Genomic DNA, 21011 nt, shown 5'->3' on the forward strand with positions numbered 1-21011 from the left:
TTGCATTCTACTTTGATCTCGAACGAGGAACCTGCTTCTTGACATCGGAGGCCTTTTTCCGGATAAGTATTTCAATGATAAATCTGTTCCTGCTTTAGGTAGATCTGTTCGATAAATTAGATATTGTTGGTAGCTTTTGCCATACTTAGGTTTGTGCTTCAACAGAGATGAAGATCAAAAAGCTAAACCAGTTGATGCAGACTGATTGATTGGATAGAGAAAGTATGTATATACGACCGAGTTCTGAAGTTATTCTATGAGGAACCACATTCCATGCTGGTAGAACTTAATGTGTGAACTTTTGTCTATGATATTTCTTTGTGACATCTTCAGAGAATTAATTTGTGTGATTTGCTCTTGACCTGCAGTTCATTCAGTTACTCAAATTCTGAGAGCCAGGAGGTTTCAATGAATATTGGTAGCTCTGAGAACAAGAAGCAGGGTGAAACATTCAAGTATAATTCAACAGAAAAAATTACCCTCGGCCAGATGAGTTTACTTTGTTTTTCACTCCCATCCTGTTCTGTTTAGCTACCAGTTTCCTCTATCTGTGGGCTAGGGTCAATGTGCAGGAGTTCTGCTTGTAAAACGGAGCGCACACTAGTCCAATTTATGAGAACTCTGCATAGCAGGATGCCTGAAGAGGTAAATCTAAACTTGGTTTTATCACTTGCTATAATACAATGCTCTGGAAGACTTTGTCTATTGGTAAGTCAAACTTACATTGTTTCTGTTTCAGCACACCATACATGATGAAGTTCCTATACTATGACGGTATACCCTCTTCAGTTGCTTTCTTGTAATCCAGCTGCATCACTGCATGTCTTGTTCATTGCTATGTGCTTGCTGTGCTAAAAGGTGAAACAGCTATGTGACATTGTAGCCATCAGAGTATGAGCCTCCATTCCTCAGATGCTGTCCAGAAGAAGAAGCTCGTAATCCATGGACCAAGAATCCTTTGAAAATGAGGTTGGCAACGTAATAGCATACATCTTGTATTAGCTCTTAAGGTAAGAATAGGAGTCCTTTTACCAGCTAGTAAAATTTGTCTTTATGTGCCAGATTCAATGTAGTGATACTAGTTATTTGTACAGGTAAAAAGTGTGCTTGATCCCTGTGAGGATGGAAATGATGATATTCAAGCTGAAGAAATAAGCCTAAGAGCTAATTCCAATCTGACAGCGAGGTAAAAGCACAATTCAAATTTTCTCTTCTATAGCGTTAGAGCTTCAATTGAACTTAATGGGTGTAACATCTACTTCAGCATATGCTAGATAGGAAACCTGACATGTTTTTTTTTAGATTTCTCAGGTTAACCCATCATTAGAGGATCAGTATATAGTTGCTCCTGTAGGTAGGAGTTTGTAAATATTATTATATTACTATAGGAAAAGCTCTGCTGATAGTTATAAATATTATTATAACCCAGCCTAGTTGGAAGGCTCAGCCCCACGCCCGGTTCCATTTATTATATTAATAGTAGAGTTTTGCAACGGGGAGGGGGACATAAAACCTAAACCCCGTGCTGCAGGAAAACAAGCACAATAGTCCTCGTAGAGAACATCCTGAATAATAGCAGGAGTCTCATCTAACCAAATATCATCAATAAAACCAACACTAGCAAGGTGAGCAAGCCTATCTGCAACACCATTTGCTTCACAGTAAATATGCCGAATTCTAACTGATTGACAAGCAGTCAGATACTCCTTACAATCATCTAAAACTCGACTTACCTCAGAGAGATTCATCCCTCCGCTATTGAGCGCAGCAATCAGAATGGCAGAGTCGCTTTCAATATCAATGTCAGCCCAACCTTGGTGGATTCCAAGAAGTAGACCAGCCCTACACGCCTCCGCTTCCATATTGAGGACCGAGTGTGCATGTAGAAAAGGTTCTGACCACTACCCCAATGCCTCCTTGCCCAACATCCGGTCTGAAGGCCCCATCTACATTGATTTTAAGATGGCCACTAGGAGGATTTTTCCACTTAGTCAATGGTCTCTTCTGCTTCCTAACTGGCTTTGGGTGATACTTCTGAAAATCTTCTAGCATTTTGGTAGTCCAGTGAATCATATTCATTGGCTGGAAATTGGCTCCTTTTCAGACCAAGTTGTTATGCTTAGTCCAGATGGTCCATAAGGGCAACTCCAACTATAGGCACCATTTGGGGGTGCTATTCTCATTTTAGCACCCCCTTGTTGCACTATTCATATAGGACTCAATTCTCATCTCCAACCATTAGACTTATATGGGGGTGTTATTTTCACTATTCTTGACTAAAATATAATATAAGTATAATTTTGCCCTATATAATATTAAAAATATGTTAATTTAATGAAATAAGATAAAAAAAATCATTTAACATTTTATCATAATATTTAAAAATTATTCTTATTATTTAATGAATTTTAAAAAAGATTTAAATTTTTTTTTTTGTCGGCATATACGACAAAAGTGTCGGCACATACGAGTAAGAATCTAACTATTTAGATCATAATTTTTAAAAATTATTCTTATTATTTAATGAATTTAAAAAAGGTTTTGAAATTTTTTTTTTTTTGGTTGGCATATACGACAAAAGTGTCGGCACATACGACAAAGAATCTAACTATTTAGAAGATATTTTGATGTTTTGTGTCGGCATATATGCCAAACATACGAATTTCGATGTGATATCAGCGCCACGTGTCAATCTCTAATTGGTTGTCCTAATTACGGTCGAGTCTTCGTCCGCCACGTGTCATACATTATCTAATAAAATAAACTCAAACCGTCCATAAATATGGGGGTCATTATCATCCTCATCTCTCACAAATTCACAAACACTTCTCATATCCAAATCATACAAATCTTTCTTTCTTTTCCGTTTTGATTTTGTCAAACCATTTCTGCAATGAATAGTTTGACGAAATGGTTGCAGAAAGATCAAGAAGAGGCCGTCACAAGAAGCCATTGACGAGCCTTGATGATGTCTGCTGCTGCCTTGCAAATCCAAACTCTGGAAGATGAGGATTCACAATGGGGTGGTTCTTCAGAAGGTCGTACCTATAAGGCCAGAGATCGAGAGCTGATGGATCTTTGACTCAAAGCTCAATACTTCACAGATCCGTGCATGTATGAACCAAACATATTTCGCAGGCGATATAGAATGCAACCTTGGGTCTTTGACAAGATGATGTGCGATGTGGCCAACTACGACCCATATTTTGTTCAAACAAGAGATGCTTGTGGGAGACTCAGCTTATCCACTGAACAAAAGCTGACATGCGCTATGAGAATGCTCGCGTATGACATCACAGCTGATTTCTATGATGATTACCTAGATATTGCGAAGACCACTGCCATTGAGATTTTTGAGCACTTCACAAAAGCAATCTGAAATGTGTACCATGAGACTTACCTCCGCCGACCAACACCGGCAGATTTGCGACGGCTGCTTGACAAAGCTGCAGAACGGGGATTCCCGGGGATGATCGATAGCCTTGATTGTATGCATTGACAATGGAAAAATTGTCCCATCGGATGGGCAGGGCAGTATACTGGCTACAAGGGGAAACCCACAATCATCTTAGAGGCGGTGGCCTCCTACGATACTTGGATTTGGCATGCCTTCTTCGGACTTCCAGGTTCCCTGAATGATATTAACGTCCTTGGATGTTCACCTTTATTCAATGACGTATGCACCGGTGAAACCCCTGAAGTGAACTACCAGGTACATAATAGGCATTATCGTCAATGTTATTACCTAGTTGATGGCATATACCCTAAGTGGGGGTCATTTGTACAAGCAATCCGAAACCCGAGGTTGCCGCAGACACAACATTTCACAGGGATGTAGGAAGCATACAGAAAAGACGTGGAGAGAGCATTTGGTATTCTCCAAGCTCGTTGGGCAATCATAAGAGGACCAGCTCGTGGGTGGAGTAAGGAGAACCTTCAATACATCATGATGACGTGCATTATCTTGCACAATATGATTGTTGAAGATGAGCATGATGAAGATGCAGCGCAGCCATTTGATCCGGATGATATCCCAACTAGACCAAGGAAAGCAGAGATATATAAGAGACCAGTAATGGACACCGATGTTGATCGCACTCCGCAACAACTAAATCAATTCTTGCGTCGTTATAGGGAGGTTAGATGTCCAGTGATGAATAAAAACCTCCAAGACGATCTAGTCGATCACCTATGGACCATGAAGTTACAAGCTGATCAGAACCACCAGTGAGTTTTTTTTTTTTGCTTTCAATAAGTGGCCATGTTGTCATGATAAGTGGTCATGGCCTACTTTGGTTGTATTGTTGTGTGGTATGCTTTTACTTTGTGTTGTGTGCTTTTAATTTGTGTGGTGTGCTTTATTATGAAAATAAAAGTTTAATGCTTTTTTACGAAGATGATCTACTCAACAAAATAATTTTTATTATCATAAATTAAAACACAAACCATTTAAAGCAACTAACAATATTCATTACATCCAAGATGTCTCGCCAAGTGGATCATAAGTGGTCAAGGCTGTGTTGTCTCCTTCAGAGGGTGTAGGATCTTGAGATTGTTCCGGGATGCTTGAAGTTTCTGCCTCCTTATCAATTATTTGTTGTTGCTTCCTCTCCCAATAACTCCTCTTTCTTGGGGTGAAAATTGATGGATCCACCTGCATCGTGCGAGCATCCTCAGCGCGTTGCTCAATTAGTTGACCTTCCTCAAACTGTCTTTGCCTTTGTTGGTACTCGCGTTCGGTTTGTTCATAACATTTCTGCATTTGAACTCGTAGGCCATCCGCATCCTGCTTATTGCCTTTTTTCTTAGCTAGCTTTTGTGCTTTTTATCCTTGAGGACGTGCCTTTCTTGATGACGGAAGCTCATCCTCGGTAGTGGTTGTTCCATCGTCATCCAAGTTGACATGATTAGGAACACTAAAGTGGGTGTTTCCCATTGATGGTGTTTTCCCAAACTTTTCCGTATTTTTCAAGTATTGCCAACAATGCTCAAACACAAAATCGCAACCTTTCAAGTCGTAGTACGTTGATTTAACATTTATGAGCTACATATAATATTAAGTAAATAAAATATTAAAAAAAATATTGGCTTAGTATAAATCGATGAATAAACTATATAACAACATTTTACTTTTAACAACTACATGATAAATAAATCAATAATCATTATTGAACATATTTCAATATAATTACCTCGTCCTCCATGTTTTCGCCGCTTCTTCGTTGAAAGTGTTTGACCTTGTTAAGAGCTTGGCGCCACTTCATACATGCCGGACTTATTTTCTTCCAACGAGCGTGGCAACTAGAATGTGTTCTATCCATGCAACCGGCCGGTTTGTGAGCATTGTACTCCTCCGCCACACGACTCCACAATAAGTCCGACTTTTGATCTTTTCCAACGCAACCATCACCCCCAACGGTGATCCAAGCTTGGCAAAGAATAACTTCTTCATTGTGCCTCCAAGAATCCCCTCTTGGAGCCATTTTTTCCAAGACAAAAAAAATAAAAGGAAGATATATTTAAGAACAAGAAGATGTAACAATGAATGGAAAATTGTGAAGGAGATGGAGGATATTTGGTGTGAGGAAATAGAAAACAATGGGTAGGTATTTATAGAATTTCCTATAATTCACTGTTCCAACGGGTATATTTTCCCCCCCAATTTTCTGGTAATTTTTTTATTTTTTTTGGAACAAAAAGGAAATAATAACCCTTCAATTAATAAGAGTCGTTCATCACTTTTTTCCAAATAATCTGAGCCATTGGATCTTGAATAGATCCGTTACAGTAAAAAAGAAAAGAAAAAAAAAAAAGGTAACATCGGACAGTCCAAATTGATCAGGGCAACATCTGGACCGTGCATTTCATGACCGTTGGGGGTTCCAACGGTCACCAGGGGACAGCATCGTGCGAGGGGCCCACGGCTGCAGACGGAAAAGCAGTCGATCTTCTCTCTCCAGCGTTGGTTCCGCGCGTGCTCTCTCTTCCCAGCAACTTTGGCGCGCGTTTCCTTCAATTTCTGCCTCTGGCGCGTTGGTTCGGCATGTGGGCTGAGACAGCAAATGGGCTGGCCCCCATGCACAGTAATCCGTTCTGGTCTTGGAAAAGTCTCAAATATGAGACTACAAATGAGTCCAAGTCCTATATTTATAGGACCAGACCCCCCAAAAACACAAAGTTGGAGATCCAAAGTCTCAAAATGGCGCAAAAATAAGTTTGGCACTCCAAGGTTGGAGTTGCCCTAAGCCCGTAAAGAAGAAGTCACGTTGGTCCACTTCTAGTAAATCAATTATGTCCAACACCCACTCATGAACACTCTTGGCTGGGTGCGCACTCGCTTGCAATCTAAGGGGACCCAACAACCAAAAGCAACGCAAAGCATGACAAGTTTTAAATAAATGTGTACTTGTCTCCGTCGCTGCCATGCAGAACATGCACTCATGATTAACCAAAGCAACTTTACGTTGTAAAAGGGCAGCTTTTGTAGGAAGGATATTCTTCAAGAGTCTCCATACAAAAGACTTAGCTGGAGCTGCAGGACTCAAGAAATTATGGACAAACTTGTAGTGGAAGGTGTTCTAGGCTCACCATTCACGTAAAACTTGTGAGACCAGTTCAAACTACGTTCTCTGCTCAAGAAACATATATAATTCTATCCGTTAACTGTAATTAGTAATATTCAATCAAAGTATAGTAGTATAATAGCCATTGTCATATAAGAGGCCCTAATAATGTAACAGTTTTGGGCATCATAGGTACCCGTTAGAAAATACACTCCATTAGAGAGGCACCTCAGAAGCAGGTAATTTACAATTACTCACCGCACTCGAACAGAGCTGAGGAGTCCACAATTCCTAATATATCACGAGGCTCTAACAGGCACTAATTCCTCTAAAAATTAAAAAGTTTCATATTTATATAAAAATGGAACACAGTGGAGACATATCAAACAAGCTATATGTAGCCTAGTGCTTTAGGTAGTTTTCGTCCTATAAGATCAAAATGGTGATAGATATAGACACCCTTAGTGCAAGGTGGACACCTTAGAAACCCTTCATCAGAAAGAAACCTCAGAGATGGCAAATTTTCAAGTACTTGGGCAATCAAACAAGAAGATGACTGAGGATGTTCAAGTACTTGTTGCAGTCAAACATGGAGATACCTGAGGAGTCCATAATACCTCCACTGCCTGTGAGAGGAAGAAAAGAAAATATTAGATATAGTAATCTATGTCTCCATTGTTTTGTGGATGTGTGTGTCAAAAACAAGGGAGATTTGACTAAGCATGCGTTGGAGGAAGATTTTCTTACAGTTATGTTGTTGGAGGAAGCAATCAACCTCAGTTCTTGCAACGCGTTCTTCAAGTCATATGCAGGCCACTCAACATCCCCTTTAGCACCAACAAATAATGTAACCTGATATTTGATATACAACTTAAGCATGCATGTACATTTTTTATTCCATTTGTTGGGACTAACACAACTCCTCTAACTCAATCGACAAATAATTGTAAGATTTTCAGTTAGGGAGTGAAATTGGCATCTGAGTTTTTTGCAAACCACATCCTCTCTTCCCTTTTACATGGAGTATTTTTACAATTGATATGTCATAAAAGGAATAAGGGGAGGGTGGTTTGTAAAAAAAAAAAAAAGTGTCAATTTCACCCCCTTAAGTTAACCTGCCTATACCATTATATCATCGTTGTGCCAATCATTAGCTGATCGAGTAGAGCTTTGCATTTTCATGTCGTTCACATTAACAAGAGACTCTTTGTTATTAACCCTTTCATTGATAGAAAGTTGATCAACATAAGTATTTGCAGCTTCTCTGCCAAACTTTGAACACACCTACAATGAAGCATGTATATATATATTAGTATCATTAAGATCTAATGTCTATGCGAATTTTATAATATATTTTGTCCTGTAGTAATATATGTGCCCTATGTACGTACAATCATAGATCAACTAAACAAGCTCTCTGATCATTGTGAATAGTACTATATTGTACTTACAGATATGGAAGCTGAAGTGTGATATTTCTGATGCCGAAGAAAAGCTACAATCGTCTCTGCAACGGTGGGTACATTGTCAAAATGGAGTCAATTAACGTGACCACTTGATCAGAATACTTGAAAATAAACGAAAAATTAGATCCATTTAGCAGTATGTGTTTTTCATCGTCCTTACCATTCAAAACATAGCTCAAACCCTTATAGGTAGAAGTATCTGCAGTTTCAGCAATTTGATTAAGATCGAACCCTAAGTCTCGCCCCTTGCCCGAGAAACCAACCTTTAGAGAGATACCATCAATCCAATAATCAGTACCGTGATCAAATATAAATTAATATTTAATCTATTATTAATATTTTCCAAGAGATTAGACCATATATATATATATATATATATATATATATATATTATACCTGGAGCTTGACAACACTTGTTTCTCCAGAGGACCATGAATCCAGAGCCATGGGAGTTGCCAAGATTATCAAGGCTAATGCCCTAAACCAAATAGGCAAACCAACAGCAGCGCAGACAAACGGTGCGAGAAGAAGAAAGAAGAAGATGTATACATGTACCCGAGACCAAGGCGAGTCGCTAGGGTTCCTCGACTTAGGGTCGTACGGATATTTCGTCGACCACTTCCCACCGATCCGTCCAAGTGGTTTTCCAATACCAAGGTGATCTTTAATTACCTTAGGCGGCTTACAAAGAGAGGCATGGCTCCCTAATACTTTTGAGTCGGCGGTGGTGGTTGTGTACTGGTTATTCTCCGCTGCGGAGAAGAAGCTCTTAAGTCTAAGGTCGACATTGAATTTAGGAGCAGAAGAAAAAGAAACAGAGGCATGGCGACTGTTATAAGTTGCGCTCAGTTTTGCTGCGCTGAACTTTGGGTGAGGATTGCGCAAGAAAATTGAGTTGGCTACGAGTGATGCAACTGTTGCCATTGAAAACTGAATCTGAGTAGTTTGGATTTGAAGGAAGGGTGAAACAATATGGGTCTTGCATTTAGGGTTTGGTCCCCTAGCCTAACTTATATAGATGAAGGAAGAATTCGTAATTTAATAGGAATAGGTAACCTACGACCCTATGAATGTATAATTCTCTAATTGAGAACGGAATGTTTCGCAACTAGATTTGTAAATGAATCAGATTCATAACTATTAAATGGGTTACCTATCTTTACAACTAAGAATCTCCCCCCCCCCCCCCCCCCCCCTCCCCCTCAAGTTTCCCTCGTGCCCCCGTTCCCCATCTGGGGATATTTTCAAATGGGGGATTCCCCGCATTTGCCATTTTCTCTATATGAACTTTTTTGGTTTTATATTTTGAAATTTTTTACTTTTTATCTTTTTAGATTTTTTTACCTTTCCTTTTTTGACAAAAAATAATTCACAAATCACAATCATACGACGATCCAACGGTCGGATCCTCACACCTAGAGGATCATCTTTACCGATTTATACGATGATCCAATGGTCGGATCCTCACGGATAACCCTTAGGTTCATCCTCTCAAAATTATACGAAGATCCAACGGTTGGATCATTTTGGATCGCCCTTAGAATCATCCTCACAAAATTATATGACGATCCAATAGTCGGATCCTCACGGATCGCCTTTTGAATCATCTTTTCACAATTATACGAAGGTCCAACGGTCGGATCCTCACGGATCGCCCTTAGGATCATCCTCTCAAAATTATGTGAAGATCCAACGGTTGGATCATCCCAGATTGCCTTTAGAATCATCCTCACAAAATTATACGACTATCCAACGGTCGAATTCTCACAGATCTCCTTTTGAATCGTCTTTTCTCAATTATACGAAGATCCAACTGTCGGATCCTCATGGGGAATAAGAAAAATTATAAAAATGCCCTGGTTTAAAAAAAAAAAAAAAAAAGGGAACCCCCATGGGTAATGGGAAACCCCGCCCCCGCACCTGTGATGGGGAACCCGCCCCCACCCCCGCTTGACAAATGCGGGGAAAACCCACTGGTACCTCACCCTCGCCCCCCGTCTCCTGTTTGCCCATTCCTATTTACAACCCTAAGTCAACAAACACTAACGAATCGTCTTGGCATGTGGTACATGGTACATGATTTTTTCCGTTTAAGTAATAATTAAATATTATTTGTCTATCAATTTTTTTTTTAGCAAACTACATATGTACCCCCTTGATAGGATTTCAAAACACAAAAAACTCCACAGCATTTGGTTTTGAACATTTAAGAACAAAAGTTTACACTTAAGGACAATATGCTCTCCACTTGTCACATGTCATGAGTTAATTTACTTTTTTACCCTTAACTACTTATTTTGACTTGTAATCCCTTTATAAGGATTAAATCTTACAAATAAGGACAATCTGCTCTTCACTTGCCACATGTCATGAGTTAATTTACTTAATTTACTTTTTTACTCTTAACAGTACTCTTTTTGACTTCTAATCCTTTTATATTACTTTTTTTTTTTCCGATAATAATCTCTTTATGTTACTTTTTTTTCTCTGAGAATAATCCATTTATGTTACTTTTTTTTCCCTGAGAATCCGTTTATGTTACTTTTTCCCCCCCTTAACTACTAGTTTTGACTTCTAATCTCTTTATATTAATTTTTTTTCTTTTTCTGAGAATAATCCTTTTATGCTATTTTTTTTTTGTGAAAATAATATGTTTTTATTACTTTTTTTTTCCTGAGAATAATCCATTTATGTTACTTCTCAAAAGCACCAAAAAAAAAATATATATATATATATATATATCTTTCTTCTACACGTTGCTAAGAGAAAAAATCTCAGACCTCACTCTCCTACTACTCTCATCTCATCGCCTAATTCTACTATTGCACTCGTCCAATCCTACTACTGCACTCATACTCGTCAAGTTCTGCTACTACACTTGTACTAGTGTCCAGTTCTGCAACTCATGTTCTGCTACTGCACTCAGCATCACCTAATCTTGCTACTGCACTCGTCCAATCCTACTACTGCACTCGCTGCACTCATACTCGTCCAGTTCCATTAATGTGTAGTGTGTCGAGTAGACATGAGGGTAAAGCTCGAGGATTGCCGGGAAGGCATGAGCGGTAAGCTCGGGGGTGCCGGGAAGCATGAGCGGAAAGCTCGGGGGTGCCGGGAAGGCATGAGCGGAAAGCTCGGGGGTGCCGGGAAGGCATGAGCGGAAGCTCGGGGGTGCCGGGAAGGCATGAGCGGTAAGCTCGGGGGTGCCGGGAAGCATGAGCGGAAAGCTCGGGGGTGCCAGGAAGGCATGAGCGGAAGCTCGGGGGTGCCGGGAAGGCATGAGCGGAAAGCTCGGGGGTGCCGGGAAGGCATGAGAGGTAAGCTCGGGGGTGCCGGAAAGGCATGAGCGGTAAGCTCGGGGGTGCCGGGAAGGCATGAGCGGTAAGCTCGAGGGTGCCGAGAAGGCATGAGCGGAAGCTCGGGGGTGCCGGGAAGCATGAGCGGAAAGCTCGGGGGTGCCGGGAAGGCATGAGCGGAAGCTCGGGGGTGCCGGGAAGGCATGAGCGGTAAGCTCGGGGGTGCCGAGAAGGCATGAGCGGAAGCTCGGGGGTGCCGGGAAGGCATGAGCGGTAAGCTCGGGGTGCCGGGAAGGCATGAGCGGTAAGCTCGGGGGTGCCGGGAAGGCATGAGAGGTAAGCTCGGGGGTGCCGGGAAGGCATGAGCGGTAAGCTCGGGGGTGCCGCGAAGGCGTGAGCGGAAACTCAAGGGTGCCGCGAAGGCGTGAGCGGTAAGCTCGTGAGCGGAAGCTCAAGGGTGCCGCGAAGGCGTGAGCGGAAGCTCAAGGGTGCCGCGAAGGCGTGAGCGGAAAGCTCAAGGGTGTGGCGAAGGCGTGAGCATGACATCTCGGCGGTACCTCTGCGGCGAGAGCGTGAGAGCTCAAGGATGCCGCTGAGGCTTTAACGGGTAGCTCGAAGGTGATGCCCTGAGGCATGAGCGTGACCGTTGCTAATTATGCTGGGCTGTATGTACAAGTCCCCAAAGTCCCCAGTCAAGGAGGGTGTTCTCTCGGGTTGATACCAAAGCGTAGCTTTGTGCCGTATATCAAGCATAATTAGTGCGAGTGCGTCGTCCATCTAGAATTGGTTGGAGCGAACGCTTTTGCCCTTTCGGGTGGGCCCCTACCAGGCCCTGCGAGGAGTCCCCCACTCCTGGCCATAGACCTCCGGATGGTCGGAAAATTGTTTGATGAGGGGAGCTGCGCGGAGCAGAGGGTGTTGGGTAGCGAGCCCAATCTTTGGTACCCAAGCGTCGGGGTTAACTGCCGGATCAATGGCTGCCGTAGGCTGTGTTAACTAGTCCCTTGCTGTTTTCTCAAAGGAGAAACTTGACTGCAATGCCGCGTAGCGGTCATTGTCATTATGAGGCGTTGCCTTACCGCCTGGCGGTTGGATGAAAAATGATAAACACAGAGCAAGTAATAATATTTTGTATGAGCGTCCCATGTTTATTTAATTGAGTTGCAATTAAAATAGAAGCATGGCATATGTGTATAGCATATACTTGTAATGTGGATGCTAATATCATTTGTGCATTTTTGTAGATATGTTTAAGGATCATTGAGACCGATAAGTGAAGCATGGCATATCTAGCATGTGAGACCTAGAAAGTATTGCCAAATCTATGAAATGTTGTAGGCATGCTTAAAAGTTATGGAAGCATGTAAAAATATATCAAAGTGTGATATATTGTAGGCATGCTTTAGAAGTAGTAAAAGCATGGCATTGGCATGGCACTAGCGCAAATTGAAAGAGCGTAAAGGAAGATATAGTTACTTATCTTATGCCAATTTGGAGCGAGTTGGAGTTGGAATTGATTAAGTGCCCAAATATGTTGGAGTTGTCCTAGACTCGCTAGCAGAGGAATATGTCGCCGCGGGACACGCTGGCGGAAGATGTCGCCGCCGGACTCGCTTAGCGGAAAATGTGGCCGCCGGACACGCTAAGGGAAAATGTCGCTGCCGGACACGCCGACGGAAGATGTCGCCGCCGGACTCGCTTAGCGGAAAATGTCACCGCTGGACCTGCTAGAGGAAAATGTCGCCGTTGGATACGCTGGCGGAAGATGTCACCGCCGGACTCGCTTAGTGGAAAATGTCGTCGCTGGATACGCTGGCGGAAGATGTCACCGCCGGACTCGCTTAGCGGAAAATGTCGCATCCAGACCCGCTAGCGGAAAATGTCGCCGCTGGACATGCTAGCCTCGCTGGAGGAATATGTCCCTGCGGACACTCTGGCGGAAGATGTCGCCGCCGGACTGACTTAGCGGAAAATGTTGCCGCCGGACCTGCATGCTGAAAATATCGCCGCTAGACACGCTGGCGGAAGGTGTCACCGCCGGACTCGCTTAGCGGAAAATGTCGCAGCCGGACCCGCTAGCGGAAAATGTCGCCGCTGGACATGCTAGCCTCGCTGGAGGAATATGTCGCCGCGGACACTCTGGAGGAAGATGTCGCCGCCGGACTGGCTTAGCGGAAAATGTCGCCGCCGGACCTGCATGCTGAAAATATCGCCGCTAGACACGCTGGCGGAAGGTGTCACCGCCGGACTCGCTTAGCGGAAAATGTCGCCGCCGGACCCGCTAGCGGAAAATGTCGCCGCTGGACATGCTAGCCTCGCTGGAGGAATATGTCGCCGCCGGACTGGCTTAGCTTTAAATATCACCGCCGGACCCGCAAGCGGAAAATGTCGTCGCTGGATACGCTGGCGGAAGATGTCACCGCCGGACTCGCTTAGCGGAAAATGTCGCCGCCGAACCCGCTAGTGGAAAATGTCGCCGCTGGACATGCTAGCCTCGCTGGAGGAAAATGTCGCCGCGGACACTCTGTTCTGTTGACTGATGTTGACTAGAGTTGGTCGGCGTTGACCGGTGTTTGATCAGCGTTGACCAAGCCTTGACCGTCCCATATGTTGGTGTTTTGATCAACTCCTTACCGCTGAGGTGATGTTGATCATGTTTTGGCAAAAGTTGCCGCCAAGCAGCATCAATTCAAACATAAACTCAAAGAAGGAAGAAATCTCTTCAAGCTCCGCTAAGCAGACTTAGCTCATGGAAGGTGACGAAGCCAATGTGTTGGCTTCCCACAGACGGCGCCAATGTTAACGTTTGGATCCGTTGGGGATCTCTAGTTAGCTTTAGAGAGAGAGAGAGAGAACGACACAAGATGTATAGTGGTTCATCTCCCGCCTTAGCGGGAGACTACGTCCACTTGAATGTTGTACTAGTGTGTTGAGCCTTGCGGCCCTCCAAGGGGATTACAAAGTATGTAATGGAGTCGTGTTGAGTTGTGGGAGGAGTCTCCTTTTATAGGGGAAGGAGGCTCCCTCATTTACATTTTCTTAGATGTGGGACAAGCAAACAACTATTCTAGTATAGAAAAGCATATTGTGGAGGCAACTTGGCGAGGCCGGGAAGGTGGCTTCCCGGAGATGGATTTGCGACTTCCGGATACCGTAGCGTAGCTTGAACATAGGGCTACAAGATGCATGTCTCGGTTGGGCCTCACCATGGCTTGTGGGTGTCCCAAAGAGGGTGTTAATTATGCTTGGTGAGATAGCAAACTAGTCATGCTAGTAGGTATCTACAGTAAAGAGGTTGGGTTGGGTTGGGTTAATTGGGCCTATAGTTATTTGGGCTGGTCTCAACTCTCCTTACAAGTCCAACTTCCTCATCGTCTCCGTCAGGCATAGCTCACCTGAAAACACAGGGAGAGAGAGAGAGAGAGAGAGAGAGAGCGAGAGCGAAAATGGAAGGGGAAGTCGTTTCTGGAATTGTGAGAGGGCTGACCGGCGAGGCTGCTAAGCTCTTCATTCACGAGGCCAATGACTTGCTGAATCCATGGCCGGAGTTGAAGAAAAGCATCCTTCTGTGCAAGAAGCGTCTCCCTCCTCCTTCAGTGTCGGTGAAATCGACGACGGCGGTCTCTCCGGTCGTCGGGAAGAGGATTCTACACTTGGAACTTCATGTTGAGGTCGATGATGCGTGGGAAGTTCAGCAAGCTTCAGCTTCAGCTTCAACAATGGCTTCCGCACCGCCGGTGATGATCCAGTACGCCGCCGCGCACCTACTCGTCTCAACTGTACTCGCCGTTCTATGGAGCAAGATTTCGGAGGTCCGGAAGAAGTCGAAGGAGGAGAAGAAGGAGAGCGATGGTGGTTCGGGTACGGGTATGGGTGCGGGTCCGATTCCTACCGATTGAAATGTGGGTATGAGTTAGCCTCTTTTTGTTTTGATCAATTGAAATGTGAGTATGAGTTAGCCTCTGTTTGTTTTGATCAAAGAAAATTAGACTGTTGCCGTTCGATTTGATGAATTAGCTGTTTAAATTGTTGTTTTGATGACTCGCCGGATGGAGAATGTGTTTCCTATCCCGATTCGCCTGGCTGATATTTGTTTTTGAAGTATGGTGGTTGCTATTATGTGTCATGCACTAGTTTGTTTATTTGATCATCGATTCGATAGGGTCTTGCATTTTTCTGTTGAATATTGCGTTTGGTTCACCGGAGATGAGTCGTTTGGGTTTTTCCGGCGTCTGGAGGGATGAAGATGATACAGGTGGGCCCCAAGGTTTGACTTTGGCCGTAACAAACTGTTACCCCACTCCGTCGCTTTCTCTCCTTTACCAATGAAAGAGACACCTGGATTTCAATAGTTTAAAATGTAAAACTTGGACTAATATGGGAGGAAACGGAAAACAAAACAACTAGTTATATCACTCTAAGATAGTCGTGACATTAAAGGCTTAGTTTGGTATTGGGTGCTTTTGGAACCAAAAGTGCTTTTGGGTTTAATCCAAGGTGTTTGGTAAAATCTTAAAAAGTTGCTTTTGGTCACTCTAGCTTCTCCCAACAGCAGGTTTTCAGAAGCTACAATTTGTAGCTTTTCAAAATGGCTTCTGCAGACAGAAGGTGAACAACAATAATTTGACATAAACCCACAGAGACTGCAAAATCATTGAAGATTGAGTAATTTGGACACAAACCCATAAAGACTGCGAGAAGAAGACGGAGGAGGACAAGCTGAGACGCCGTATCTAGCGAGCTCTAAGACCCCAATCTCAAATCCAATCCTCACTGGTTCGACTCAAACCCCCCCCCCCCCCCCCCCCCCCCACCCCAATTGAACCAGACCATTCAGACTTTCAAAGCTCTCGAAGTCATCGAGAGGGACTTCCTCGCCACCGTCGAAAACTTCACCTCTCTCTTCTCCTCCCTCATCCTCGGCTCCCTGAAGTCTGCAATTTAATTGATCATGAATCTTCTTCTGCCTCTCTCTCTCCCTTTTTGAACAATCTGAAAATTCATCCCATTTTTATCTAACAAATTGAGTGGGTAAGCCTTTCGTGATTTTGCACCATGCAATTTCAATAGTTAGTTGCACTTGGTAACTCATGAATTGAAATGGTTGCTGGGGAGTGATTAGAAAATAGAATGGTTCTGACTCCTTGGTATGTTTATCGACTATAAAAAGAGAAAGATGAAAAGAATGTTTAATTATGTTGATTATAACAATCTCAAAACAGTTATGTTCATTATCTTTAAAAATTAATATTAATTATTTTTTTTCTTCACAGCAGTTTTGAAAAATAGTTTACCAAACACTTAACTACTTCTCCTCACAGCAATACCAAAAGCAATTCTGGCCACAGCAGAACCAAAAGCGCTTCTGCTCACAGCACAGCAATGCCAAACTAAGCCTAAGTCAACTAGTAACATTGGTGAGTCAATATCTTATTTGAATTTTTTATTTTTATAGAAAAATGAAGACTTCATTTATAACTCATATTCTATCGGCCGTTATTTAGATATTCACAATATTGTGTTATGGGAAGATCCTCAAAATGCTGAGAAACTTTTGATTAAGATTTCAAATAGACTTAGTGGTTGCCGAACATGAATTTGCTCAAAAAAGAAGAATAAAAAAGGGTTTAAAATAATAGGAAGGAAACTAACCTTTGCAATGAGAAAAAACGACCAATTATATTCTCAAATGGGTTATTCTCGCTGGATTTAGCTGCTTCAATACACACATCTTGGAGAAGTCAACTAGTATCATTGGTGAATCAACGCATAACCCATCTCTTACTTGAATTATTATTATTATTATTGTTATTTTTTTATAGGAAAAAAAAAACTTCACTAATAACCAAAACAGATCATAACTCATATTCTATTGCCCGTTTATTTAGATATTCACAATATTGTGTTTTGGAAAGATCCTCAAAATGTTAAGAAACTTTTGATTAAGATTGCAATTAGACTCAGTGGCTGGTTATATCTCTAATGGTTCCTGGAATGTGCCTAAACTTTCTAGTGTTCTTAATAGTCATACTGTCAATGCAATTGTTGCTGTTGTTAATCTGCCTATTTCTGATTTTGCTGATGAATTTGTTTGGAAGTCGGCTCTTAATGTTAAGTTTTCTATTAAGTCGGCCACTTGGATTCAGTGTAATTCTCCTAAACATGGCCATACGCTGGGATAATAAAATCTTAGTAACAAAAAAAGTTCGAAATGATTGGTGGATTTTAGCCATGTAGATGTGGGATAGTGACGTAAAGGCATAGAAACCTGAGCAATCACTAAACTTGTCACTAACACAAATTTTGCTTCCTTATAATACAGAAATTATAGAAAAACTGTTGGAGTTGCTCTTAGTGGCGACAATATCTGTGTAAAATTAAGGGCTAGATGTTATAATGGTCATGCCACGTGCGAACACTTCCTAACTTAAAAGGCCACTCATATCGGAATAGATTTTACCCAATCGGAAAAGGGAAAAAGATATAAACAGTACCCGACCTATGGTCCACTAGTAACTTCAGTACCCAAGTTTTCAAAACTATCACAATGATACCCAAAATATCCTGCCCGACCCAACTTTCATACCCGCCGTCCATGACGGCGTTAACTATCATGTCACGTGGCATTTTCTTAGGGGTAAAACCGACCCTTACCTCCACCATTCCCAGTTCCCACCATGGTTGCCATCTGCAAATCCAAACGCAGAGGAGACCAAGGCTAATCTGCAAGCATCTTTAGGGGAGATTAGGGAAAGAATATAGGCTCAAATCCATTTTTCAATCACAACCCAAAGAAATCTTGTGTGTATGTTTCAAATGGAAAATTAGGAGGAAAAAATTTCTATTTTCAACGAGAGAGAGAGAGAGAGAGTTTAGGGAAATCGGTGAGCGATCTCGGTGGTGGAATCGCTGGTTGAAGCCCCATAATTGGCCAGACGAGCACACCAGGCCGAGCGCTGGTTCCAGCAGCCTCGCGTCTCCTCCTCTCCAGCCCAGCGTCCCCCCCTGCCGCGAAGACCCACAGCTGGCCAGACGAGCACACCAGGCCGAGCGCTGGTTCCAGCAGCCCCGCTTCTCCTCCTCTCCAGCCCAGCGCCCCCCCCCCCTGCCGCGAAGCCCCCGCCAGACCAGCAGCCTCGCCTACCCCCCCTCTGCGCGTACATCTCCCTCCGCGCTATTGCCCCAGCATCAGCAGTCTTGGGCTCGCGTCCCGCGCCTGCTCTTGCGCAGCCCACCCAGCGCAGCAAGCCTACAGCCTGCCCACCCTCGATCTACCAGCAGGGGAAGGAAGAAGAAGAGAGAAAAGAAAAAAGGAAGAAGAGAGAAAGAGTGGAAAAAAAAAATTGTGACCCAGCCCAAAGAAAAGAAAAAAAAGAGAGAAAGATGGGTGATGCCTGATCAGATCCAAGAAATGAAGTTAATTTGCCCCAATTCTGGGTTTCATTCTTTTGCCAATGGTCCGGAGAAGATGATGACAGAGTTAGGAGGAACAAGAAGATGAAGAGAGCTTGAGGAAGAAGAAGAAATTCAGTGAAATGACGAAAATACCCTTCAAAATTTGACAGTTGACTAACTCTGTAACGGTCAACAGTGTTTTAGGTACTAAAGTTGGGTCGGGGTCCGAACTTCAGGTACTATTGTGATAGTTTTGAAAATTTGAGTACTGAAGTTACTAGTGGGCCATAGGTTGGGTACTGTTTATATCTTTTTCCCATCGGAAAATAGAAACATAATTAAACTAAGTAATTATCCGCGCCCATCTCTCTCTCTCTCTCTGCTGTGACTTGTGAGTGAACCAATAGGGATTATACACCTGGGTCCTGTGCTAGAATATGAAATGCTATAATAAGGTCATCAAAAAATAAAAGAAAAAGAAATGCTATAATAGAACACTCACAGCCGTCCGATATCAAATCAAAGATGAAGCCACATCAGCAAGTCACTTTAACTCCCTCCCTTGCCGTTTTCTTCCGATTCTCAGCAACCTGGGTTTCTTCCTTTTACAGTTTTACTGTATCAAATCTACACTTGGCCTGAGTTCTGCGCTCCGACAAGGGCGCCCTGAGGTGGGTTTCAAATGGGTATATGGACTCGTGTCAACTTTTTCAAGAGGAGACAAATGAGGTATTTGAATATTCAAGTGCGCTTTTCATGATATATGTATAGAAATGTACACCACATGAATCATCACAAATTCACAAGAGTATATGACTCATTTTAGAAAGAAATGTAAAACTTCAAAGTGTTAGCTAGAACTTCAAGTGTCGCTTTGGTTATAATGGATTCGGGTTTGTCAGCTATCTCTTTCTGGGTTCAAATAATGTTCTGAATCATCAAACTGATAAAGTTGAGAAGAGCGTTTAACTTTAGCCAAGTAAAATATCTTTGTAAGGGGACTGAAACTGCATGAAATTCATATTGGTATGCGGGTCTTGTATGTTGTGTTGCGGTAGAAAATACTGAAATTGTACGCTTCTGTGCGTAAATAACATTTTGCTATTGGTTGTTGTGCTTGGTTTCAAATGAAATGTCTGAAACTTATTCATTGTTCTGCTGCTAGACTATGAATCTTTACCTGTCTCAATCACGTATAACATGCATACAAGGATCGTCTTGGTTGTTGTACTGTGTTCTGTAATGTCAAGATATCTCCCCTCAACGACACCCTTCCTCCTTACCAATCCACCCTGCGCTTGATGTTCAATTCAAACAGTTGGAGGTCTTCGCTGTCGATTGCCTTAGGGTACTTTCTTCAAACTTATCTGCTTCATGTCAACTATGTATTTATTTCATAAAAAATTCAAAACCAATAAGGGTATTGAATATCCAAGAAAATGCTTCCAAAACCAAAAAGAATAGAGCTTCATTCGTTGTTTGAGAACCTTTGATCAGACTCTAAGAGGCATGTGGCTGAAGTTGTGCCTGGATATCATTTTAACATAACCTACCAAGTCACACTTTAATGGAATCACAATTAACTTTAATAAATGATTTGCGATCTAAGCTGGGCTTAAAATTTGGAGTCCCGCCACAAAAATCATTTCTTTGACTTCATTTCAATTTTTCGTCAAGAAGCCGAGAGCTCTCTCTCTCTCTCTCCCCCCCTCCCCCTGCTTTGGTTTTCTCATTTCTCTCTGAGCACTTCCTTTACACTTTACAATTTTCGTCAATGTGGTTGTACTGTTCTTAAAGCTTAAAATCAGTCTTAAGCTCACTATTACTTGATAGCTTTGTCCAGGTTGTGGTACAACAACTGAAGGAGGCAGAGATCACTGAGCTGGACTCGCTTCTTCTGGAAATCAACAAGCTCTTACTCATCAATTATGAAGGAACTCTTAGTTGCTCTCTCTAGTGTTGCAGTGTTGGATCTTCCTTTACATAGTTTTTTTTGCTGTAGAATTGAACTTTTTGTCGAAGAAACCCTAGATTGATATATTTGATTGCTAGATGTAACATTTTCTGTGACTGCAATAAGGAAATGAGAATAAATGTATGAATTTGACTCTGAATACTCTATTTTATCTGCTCTACCTGCCTCACATTGCTATCTGCAGTATCAATTAGAACAGAGGCCTTTTTCCGGAGAAGGATTTCAACAATGTATCTGTTCTGGCTTAGGTAGATCTGTTTGATAAGTTAGATTTTGTTGGTAGTTATTGCCATACTTAAACTTGGTTTGTGACTTC

The 21011-nt window shown here is 42.4% G+C and overlaps 1 protein-coding gene and 1 long non-coding RNA gene across 2 annotated transcripts; one reads left to right on the forward strand and one right to left on the reverse strand.

Annotated features, from left to right (window-relative positions):
• Positions 1-6562: 6562 nt before the first annotated feature.
• On the reverse strand, positions 6563-8978 carry LOC121052498. Its single transcript, XM_040517687.1, has 6 exons — positions 8426-8978; positions 8190-8292; positions 8015-8070; positions 7689-7847; positions 7311-7415; positions 6563-7189 (listed from the first exon to the last, which is right to left on the reverse strand). The coding sequence occupies exons 1-6, from the start codon at positions 8951-8953 to the stop codon at positions 7130-7132; spliced, it is 1011 nt and encodes a 336-aa protein (XP_040373621.1). The 5' UTR covers positions 8954-8978; the 3' UTR covers positions 6563-7129.
• A 10312-nt stretch (positions 8979-19290) lies between these two features.
• Positions 19291-20939, forward strand: LOC112196511. Its single transcript, XR_002935236.2, has 3 exons — positions 19291-19449; positions 19886-20068; positions 20564-20939. It is a non-coding gene; the product is annotated as an uncharacterized LOC112196511 (long non-coding RNA).
• The last annotated feature ends 72 nt before the right edge of the window (positions 20940-21011 follow it).

The sequence above is a fragment of the Rosa chinensis genome, chromosome 4 (genome assembly GCF_002994745.2).
Source record: "Rosa chinensis cultivar Old Blush chromosome 4, RchiOBHm-V2, whole genome shotgun sequence".
NCBI lineage: Eukaryota > Viridiplantae > Streptophyta > Magnoliopsida > Rosales > Rosaceae > Rosa > Rosa chinensis.